This window comes from Propithecus coquereli, unplaced genomic scaffold (genome assembly GCF_000956105.1).
Source record: "Propithecus coquereli isolate 6110/MARCELLA unplaced genomic scaffold, Pcoq_1.0 Scaffold101, whole genome shotgun sequence".
NCBI classification, from domain to species: Eukaryota; Metazoa; Chordata; class Mammalia; order Primates; family Indriidae; genus Propithecus; species Propithecus coquereli.
In genome coordinates, this window is record NW_012133970.1 from 1,212,349 (window position 1) to 1,222,000 (window position 9,652).

General features: G+C 37.5%; 1 protein-coding gene across 1 annotated transcript in view; it reads right to left on the bottom strand.

Moving 5' to 3' along the window:
- TAF1 (TAF1 RNA polymerase II, TATA box binding protein (TBP)-associated factor, 250kDa) overlaps positions 1-9,652 on the bottom strand; it is an 80,745-nt gene that overhangs the window by 58,095 nt on the left and 12,998 nt on the right. Inside the window, exons 7-16 of the mRNA XM_012642906.1 lie at positions 7,664-7,840; positions 7,169-7,296; positions 6,967-7,074; positions 6,659-6,832; positions 5,351-5,524; positions 4,809-4,913; positions 3,016-3,216; positions 2,717-2,858; positions 1,884-2,014; positions 1,097-1,177 (exon numbers count right to left, since the gene is read on the bottom strand). Coding sequence (XP_012498360.1) covers positions 1,097-1,177; positions 1,884-2,014; positions 2,717-2,858; positions 3,016-3,216; positions 4,809-4,913; positions 5,351-5,524; positions 6,659-6,832; positions 6,967-7,074; positions 7,169-7,296; positions 7,664-7,840 — 1,421 coding nt within the window. The remainder of the gene's footprint in view (positions 1-1,096; positions 1,178-1,883; positions 2,015-2,716; positions 2,859-3,015; positions 3,217-4,808; positions 4,914-5,350; positions 5,525-6,658; positions 6,833-6,966; positions 7,075-7,168; positions 7,297-7,663; positions 7,841-9,652) is intronic.

Consider the following 9,652-nt stretch of genomic DNA (forward strand, 5'->3'; position numbering starts at 1 on the left):
AAACCACAATGAGATTCTACTTCACATCCATTAGGATGGCTATGATAAAAAAAAAAACAAAAACAGAAAATAACAAGTGTTGGCAAGGATGTGGAGAAACTGGAACTTTTGTACATTGCTGGTGAGAATGCAAAATGCTGCATCTGCTATGGAAAACACTAAGCAGGTTCCTTAAACAATTAAAAATTAGAATTACTATGTGGAGTCACTAATCCTATTTCTGGGTATATATCCAAAAGAACTGAAAGCATGGTCTTGAGGAGATATTTGTATACTCACGTGCACAGCAGCACTATTACAATAGCCAAGAGGTAGAAGCAACCCAAAATATCTATCAACGAATGAATGGATAAACAAAAGCGGTATATACATACAATGGAATATTATTCAGCCTTAAAAAAAAAAGAAATTCTGACATATGTTACAACATGGATGAACCTTGAGGACATTATGCTATTTATTGAGAACAATAAACCAGTCACAAAGACAAATACTATAGGATTCCACTTACATGAGGTATCTAATGTAGTCAAATTCACAGAAACAAAGTAGAATGAATGGTAGTTGCCAAGGGCTGAGGAGAGGAGAAAATGGGAAGGGTTGTTGTTTAATGGGTATGGAGTTTCAGTTTTGCAAGATGAAAAGAGTTCTGGAGACGAGTTGCCAAACAATGTGAATGTACTTAACACTACTGAACCGTACACTTAAAAGTTAAGATGTTTAACTTTATATTATATATATTTTACCACAATTTTTTTAAAAAAGCATACTGTATGATTTCATGATCTAAAATTCCAGAAAATACAAAGTAATCTATAGTGACAGAAAGCAGATCAGTGGTTGCCAGGGGACAGACACAGGGTAGGGAAAGGAAGAGGCAGGAGAAAGGGATTTCAGTAGAGCACAAAGAAATTTTTTGGGGTGACAGGTACGCTCATTATTTTGTCATGAGGATTTCACAGATTTAAACATGTCAAAACATATCAAATAGTATACTTTATGTGCAATTTATTGTATGTCAATTTTATCTCAATAATGCTGTTTCTTTAAAAAGGATAACTGAGATGCACTAATAAAAATTAGTGTAAAGTCTTACCTCATCATCAATCTTCATCTGAAAATCTTCCTCATTTTCTTCTTCTGGAGCAAAAAAGGACTTCTCACCATAGCCAGCATCCTAGAAGAGGACAAATCCATGTCATAAATCAGTCAATTGAAAAATACGAAGCACAAGTTTTATTGAATACCAAGTGCAGAATATCAAAGTTTATTTTGCATAGAGAATGAATTCTGTAAAGTCTTCACTGTATCTACCACCACTGTACAATCCTTAAGCTATTAGAAGACATATTACCACATTCCAAGGAACTTACTAGCTAATATACAGATAGTTAGGGCCTATAAGGAAGCTAAACAGAGGTGCTCATTAACTGAGACTCATTAACTCAGTGGGACAGAGCTATACTGTCCCACCCAGCTGGATCTTTTCTATTTTGGCCTTATAAGGATTCTGTCCTTCTCTAAACCATACATCTAACACCATTATCATCTCTGCCCACTTGGGAAGCTAACAAGTACTTTCCCTGCTTATACGCCTGTCTTGCAAAGAGGAAAGATTAAAGTCACTCAGATGGATGAGCAACTATTTTTAAAGCAAAGCAATATGGCTTAAGTCCCTCATTAAGCCTTCTCACCGATATTTAGCTATGTTGTAGTTTTCCCCAGAACTGATATACACAGGGAGCACCTCATACAGTTTGAATTTTTTAGTAACTGGTAACAATCTAGTAACCATCTCTAAGTCAGTGAGAAAGAGAGTCTTCTCTCCTATCTCTCTGAAAAACAACACAGGCACAAGCAGTGCCTAAGAGGAAGGTGTTCACCTTCAGTCGCTGCTCTGCAGCTATCATGCTATAATAAGCACAGCACTGCTCTGGTGACACCATAGCTCTGATCTCCTCTTCAGTTGGTAAACGAAAATCAGACTTCAGCACCCACCAGTTTGAGTCCATCCCTGGAAACGATGCAGAGAGAAAGAGAGAATGAGACTGTTCTGAATTCCAAAGGCCCTGACATTCATTGACAGCAACAGGGATAGCAAACCAAGACTGAACCAGGCAATATCTAGATGGTAACAGGCCTACCCACAGTTGGCCTGACTGGCCAAGAAAACCCCTGCTGCTAAGGTTTCCTACATATAAGACATCACACACTGAATTTCCTGGCAGCCAAAATCAAAAAAGTAATCAGAGCCTCCATAGTCAGATTTACTACCTCCTACCTTTGATGGCCAACAATTTCTATTTTATTAGCTGTATGCTTATCTTTTAAGTGAAAGCCATCATAATTCTTTTTTTTTTTTTTTTAAAGACGGGGTCTTACTCTGTCACCCAGGCTAGAGTACAGTGGTACGATCATAGCTCACTACAACTTTAAAATCCTGGGCTCAAGTGATCTTCCTGCCTCTGCCTCCCAAATAGCTAGGACTACAAGCATGCACCACCACACCCGGCTGATTTTTCAAAAAATTTTTTTGTAGAGACAGGATCTTGCTATATTGCTCAGGTTGGTCTCGAACTCCTGGTCTCAAGCAATCCTCCCGCCTTGGCCTCCCAAAGTGTTGGGATTATGGGCATGAGGCACCACACTTGGCCCGTAATTCTTTTCTTGGAAAGAGGTAGACAGGACAAATAACTAACTATTCACAACTGATGACCTGTGCGTTTGAAGTCAGCGCAGAGCTTTAGCCTCTTTCGGATGCTGCTTTCTGAATGGGAAGGAAAGGCTTTTTTTATATCTTCCATTCGGATCCGTCGTGGCCGATCTTTACTCTTCCAGAAAAGGCGGTAAATAAAAACCTGCCCAACAAACCAAATGTATTTTATTTGGCAAAGAATAAAAGTTCTCATACGGCCTCTTCCCCCACTAAGCTCCAACATTTTCGTCTTTCCTGATGTGCTCCCACATACCCTTTTTATATACATCCTGACCCATTTCCTATCTTCCCAGTCTTACCTGCAGAAAGTCTCGAATATGTGTATTGGCCCTTTTGGAGTTGGGCCCAGGAACTTCAAACAAGGGGCACTGCTGGCCAACCACAAAAATATCTACTAATTCCCGAATATAGTAACCCTGTCTTGTCCGAATAATCAGGAAGTCAGTTTCTGGCATTTTATGAAGATAAATTGGAGCACGAAAAAGGTTGTTCTCAAATGCCTAGCAGAAGTAAAAACATAAAAATTATATACAGAAAAACCCTAGTAAATTCAGTCAATTAATGAAAAAGGAAATTTAAGCTTGTTGCTCTCCATCTGCATTATGCCATCTAAGGTCTATCCAGTAATATAAACAAATTATAACATGGAATATCGAAAGGGATTAAACAATTTTTTATCCACTGTCTTTTAGTGTCAGTAGTGAAGAAAATAAAGGATTTGGATTCAGGTGATGGTGGCTGTCATTACCTGTATGATATCAGACAAGTTAATTAATCTCTCTGAGATTCACTTTCCTCAACTACAAAATGGAGTTACTTAAAATGTCTATACCTCATAGGATTGCTATGAAGGGTATATATGAAAATCACCTTATAAACTAATAAGTACTACAGTACTACCCTAGACCCCAACATAGCCCCTGACACACAACAGGTGAAATCAAAACATGTGTTGAATAAACTAGTGAATTAATTAAAAAATAAAACAACAAAAACAAAAAATAACTAATGAGGTACAAACTATGTTAGAGAGGACAGAATAAACACAAAGGAAAACACCGGACAGTAGGACAGAGGACAGCAGAACAGAAACATTTATCAAGTAGTTTGAGCAGAAGCCAGATGAGGATTAACTGTTACAAGAAGCCTGTGAGTCTAAGGAATGTCTCTCCAGAAAATCAGAAGAGTGGACAGAAAGGAAGATCTTCATTACATGGGTGTAGAAAGAAAATTCTCAATGTGAAATGTAGACAGAAAAAGAACTACAGGAAAAGATAGGAAAGGATGTTTAAGAGACTACAAAAGTAGCCACAAAAGAAGGGAATGGATTGGTAGAAAACCTCAATAGAAAAAAACCTCAAGAGAAAATTACAGTGGAGGAATGCCAAGGACAGTATAAAGATGATACTCAAAACCTGGTGGGAAATGGACTACAGATGTAAAAAATATAGAAAAAATAGGCTTTGCAGGTTCTTTAGGAGAGTAAGCAATAGCAATAGTGGAATAAACTAGGTTTAAGAGTAGGGAAAATGGCTGAGGTTCCCAAAAGAAATGAAGTGGAGGAAAAAAACAAGATACAAGAGTGCTAGAGATTTCCCCACATAATTTGTGGACCTCCATACTTCACCTTGAATATATAAAAGCTGTGACCAGAGGACCTCTCCACACCCATTAGAACAAAGGAGGGAAAAAAAAAAAACATTTCATTATGGCTGGGGACTATAGATGGCACAGTTCAGGTGTGGTTCAATACTCACAATAATCAAACTAATATGGTCAAAATGCACCAATTTCACACAGGAATTAAACATTCATAAATTACAGTAAATTATTAATATCCTAGGTTGGCTTCCCTATGCCATCCAAATGTTATTGGGCTTACCCAGTTTTCAAAAAACGTATTTAGCCTAAGAGCAACACAACTAAGAGCCAGTTTTAAGAAAAAGATTTTTTAAAAAACATTTCTGAATTATACTCATCTTCCCCATACTTGATACACAATAGTCTCTCAATCAACTAAAATTGGTTCTTTCTGAGCTGACTCATCTGTCAATTTCCTTAGAAAAAAGTAAAACAGGAAGGAATTCCTCACCTGCAATAATTGCCCAGGATGGAGAGAGCCTAGGAAGGGAGATGTATGACAATAAACAGTTTCCCCATATTTACAATCTGGTGCTCCAGGATCTTTTCCAGGTTTCTATGAGGAACACAGCAGATCCAGTTACTATCACAGAATATAATACAATCAATAATCCTACACAATATATTCCATGAGCATGGCAATTTACTAATAAAGTTGAGTATCCCTTATCCAAAATGCTTAGGACTAGAAGTGTTTTGGATTCTGGAATATTTATATTATACTTCAGCTGGGCATCCCAAATCTGGAAATCCAAAATCCAATGAGCATTTCCTTTGAACTTCATGTTAGCGCTCAAAAGTTTTGGATTTTAGTTCCGGATTTCAGATTTTCAAATTTGGGATGTTCACCCTATATTACTAACTCCAAAAAAGATACTACTCCTTTCTCCCCCAAAATTTATAATATAAAAAAGACAAAATACATGCTCATAGTTTATCACTAGATATTTAACTATAGCTATATTAATAACAAAAATTTGAGCAGAGACTCACCCGTTTATAGTAGTTCTTTATCTTCGTTGCCATGCCAACCTGCATCATTAAGGGCCCATTTTCTTCACTATATTCTGCAAGAATAAGATCTCCATCTTTGCCTGTGAGGTCCTGAGGTGTGCGCATAAAAAACATCTCTCCACCACCTGAAGCTTGCCTCTCTTGTTCTCTCATCTGCCCAGAACAAAGAAAATACAGACCAGCTGCTGATAGGACACTAACTACACACACTGATGCATTCAATCTGAGACAAACACACCAAAAAAGATTTTACTTTGCTATTTTTCAATTTCATTACGAAAATTTTGAAACATTCTGTATAGTAAAGTTGAAAGAATAGTACAGTCAATCCTCCATATCTGTGGGTTCTGCATCCATGGATTCAACCAACCACAAACCAAAAATATCTGGAAAAAAAAATTGCATCCGCACTGAATAAATACAGACTTTTTTCATCATTATTCCCTAAACAATACACTGTAACAACTATTTACACAGCTTTTACATTGTATTAGGTATTATAAGTAATCTAGAGATGATTTAAAGTATATGGGAGGATGTGCATAGGTTATATGCAAATACCATTCCCAGTTTATATCAGAGACTTGAGCAACCGAGGATTTTGGTATCCATAGGAGGTCCTGGAACCAATCCCTCAGAGATACTGAGGGAGACTACACTATGAATACCTATTATCCTACCACCACGTAACTGTTTATAATATTTTGCCATATTTATCTATAACTGTCTTTCTACAGATTTTGCTGAACCATTTTTAAAAGTTGTAGTAATTGTGATACTTTACCATTAAATACTTTCACATGCACTCCCTAATAAGGACATTCTCCTAAATAACCAAAATCACATCCTATCACATAGTACGAAATAAATACATAGGAGAGGCTGGGTGCAGTGGTTCACACCTGTAATCCTAGCGCTCTGGGAGGCCAAGGCAAGAGGATTGCTTGAGCTCCCAAATTAGAGGCCAGCCTGAGCAAGAGCAAGACCCCATCTCTACAAAAAATAGAAAAATTAGCCAGGTGTGGTGGTATGCACCTGCAGTCCCAGCTAATTGGGAGGCTGAGGCAGGAGGATCACTTGAGCCCAGGAGTTTGAGGTTGCAGTGAGCTATGATGACACCACTGCACTCTAGCCAGGGCAACAGAGTAAGACTTTGTCTCCAAAAACCATAAAAAATAAATAAATACATGGGAGAAAATAATTCTCTGATATAATCCAGTATATTCCCCCCATTTGTACCCCAATATCTTTCAAAGCTGTTTTTTTCTACCCAGAATTCAACTATACCTTGGCCTTCTTTTTGATGTGCTTTAGCAAAGGCTGGACTGAGTGGGGACCTGGCTGAGATAGTGCCCCAAAGGAGTACTTTTTCAGAGGTGGGCGATGGAACTGCCGGAGTTTGATAGGCCCCATATGCGTAGGAAAGAAGGGCTGCCGTAATTCCACAGCAGGAATTGAATGCTAAAACAAGAAACAGAAGTATTTTTTAGTATTTAAAATTAGTATTAACTCCAGCCTAGGCCAAGATTTCCCAAATCCTCCATCAGAACAAAGCAAGAGGTTCCCCTCCATCATATAAAAGATAATATTTATACCTGGATAATATTCCCTCCAAAGGTGCCTCGAAGACCCTGTTGCTTGGGGTAGTAATACTCATCATTGGAGAGATTCCATGGATCTTTCACTTCTGGCTGAGACATGTTCTAATGATAGATCATGAAATAAGCCTTAGTCAGACTACCAATCTTCATTACCTTTCTCTGCTCTAAACATCAAGCCCCTTTTCTCTTCACAGACCTGCTGGGGTTCCTCCTTGATGACTCCTGTTTTCCCTAAGAGAATTCGACTCTTCTTCAAAGATGATTCCTTCTTATTCTCCTTGGAGGGAGAGTTAGAGGTGGCCTCTTCCTTCTCATCAGGAATTTCTGAGGATGAAACAAAAATCACTCTAGAGTTGCTATCCCTGAAGATTTACCTTTTGTACCGACATCTGTGCAGTTCCTAACTAGCTATCTCATCCCATTCCAGACCAAATCTAATCCATGATTCACTCTAACTGAACAAACTACGCTGACACTGCAAAGGTTCCACTTTCCAACATTCCTACATGAGTTTTCCCTAAACGATACACAAATACTACAAACTGACAGCCACAACTTTGCCCTCTCAAACTGCTATCTGGAGTTTCTAGTCTTAACCTTCCCCAACCCTTCTGATTTCCCCCTGCCCCTTGACATTAACAGCAAGCTGTCAAAGTTGGAAAAGGAACACTGGCCTCCGCCGGTAACATACCCAAAATAAGATTCTCATCATTGGGATCAAGTGTCAAAACAGGAGGCTCCAACAGCCGGGGCATGGCCTGAGCATCCCAAATAATATTGTCCTCCCAGCGTCCATACACCAGATCCTCATTGTCAATGGGAAAAATAGAATACCAAGGTTTGTCATCATCCAGAGTGGCTGCAAAACCTACTCATAACAGAAAGAGGAAATACTCAATAACAGATAAAACATTTAGACTCCTTTCAATCATGATTCTAACAAAGAGCAAGAGTAAATGTTAGAGTTACTCATGTAGCTACTGAAAAGGCATCACACAATGTATTTCTCACTTTAAAAAAATGCTGTAGACAAAAATGTTCACTGTAATATTATTTTTAATTGTCAAAATTGAAACAGCCTAAATGTTTAATAAGAAACGGTTAAATAAAGTATGGTAATAAATGGTACAGTAAAATATGCTAATAATAAATGGTAATAAAACATATTAAATACAACTATTGGTTGTAACAAAATACAATTATTGGTAAATAAATTATGAAACATTCCTAAAAGAATACTATGCAACCAATAAATTATCTGGGTGTAATGGAAAGGAGAAGGGAAAAAGCTTATTTCCTAGATTTAAAAAATTAGACAATTTTGTTTTTCCTCCAAATTATAAAAGTAATCCAGGTTAACTGAAAAAAAAAAAAAACTGGAAAATACAGAAAGGAGGAAGGAAGAAACTGAAGCTATCCATGATCTTATAAATCAGAAATAACCACTGTGACCCTTTAGTATATTTTTAGTCAGCTTTCCATGTTTATATAAAACATAGAAACATGTATTTTTTACACAAATGGGTTATAAAATATGTTGTTTTATATCTTTTTTTCCATTTAAAATGAGTTTCCCAAGCCTGGCATGGTGGGGCATGCCTGTAGTCCCGGTCACTTGGAAGGCTGAGATGGGAGGATCGCTTGAGCCCAGGAGTTGGAGTCCAGCCTGGGTAACATAGTGAGACCCTCTCTCTAAAAAAGTTAATTAAAATGACTTTTCCACGTCATTAAACATTTTTATGAAAAACTCTGAATGACATAGAAAAATATTTATGTTAAGTGAAAAGCACAGTAAACAAAACTGTACATATAGACTCAACTACATACACATACAAAGAATGAAAATAAACTATACCAATAAATTAATAGTTGATAATCTCTGAACAGATTACTGGTAATTTTTTTTGACACTATACCGTATTTTCAAAGTTTTCCACAGTAAGCATGACATACCTTTTTTAAAAAATCTATTTAAGGAAGGAAAAGGCAAATTCTAGAATTATAAAGACAAAGGGGCTTTGGAAACAAAAATATATTATAAAGATAAAGCATTGTTATAGTTCAGAAAGCTCTCTAACTTCAAAATGGCTTTCACATTTCTCTAATAAGAAACCATGTGGCTGGGTGCAATGGCTGACGCCTATAATCCCAGCACTTTGAGAAGCCAAAGTGGGAAGATTGCTTGAGGCCAGGAGTTCAAGATCAGCCTAAGCAACATAGTGAGACACTCTCCCCACCCCCCAGTCTCTACAAAAAATAAGAAAAATTAGCCAGGTGTGGTAGCACCTGCCTGTAGTCCCAGCTACTCAGGAGGCCAAGGCAGGATGACAACCCAGGAGCCCGAGGCTGCAGTGAGCTATGATGACACCCACTGCACTCCAGCCTGGGTGACAGAGCAAGAACCAGTTTCTTAAAAAAAAAAAAAAAAAAAAGAATTCCTACAATTCAGCAACAAAAATCAACCCAATAAAAAAGTGAGGCAAGGGACTTGAATAGTTATTTCTCCAAAGACAACATAAAGAGACCAAAAAGCACATGAAAGAAAAGACACTCAATGTCACTAGTCATTTGGGAAATGCAAATCAAAACCACAATGAGATTCTACTTCACATCCATTAGGATGGCTATGATAAAAAAAAAAACAAAAACAGAAAATAACAAGTGTTGGCAAGGATGTGGA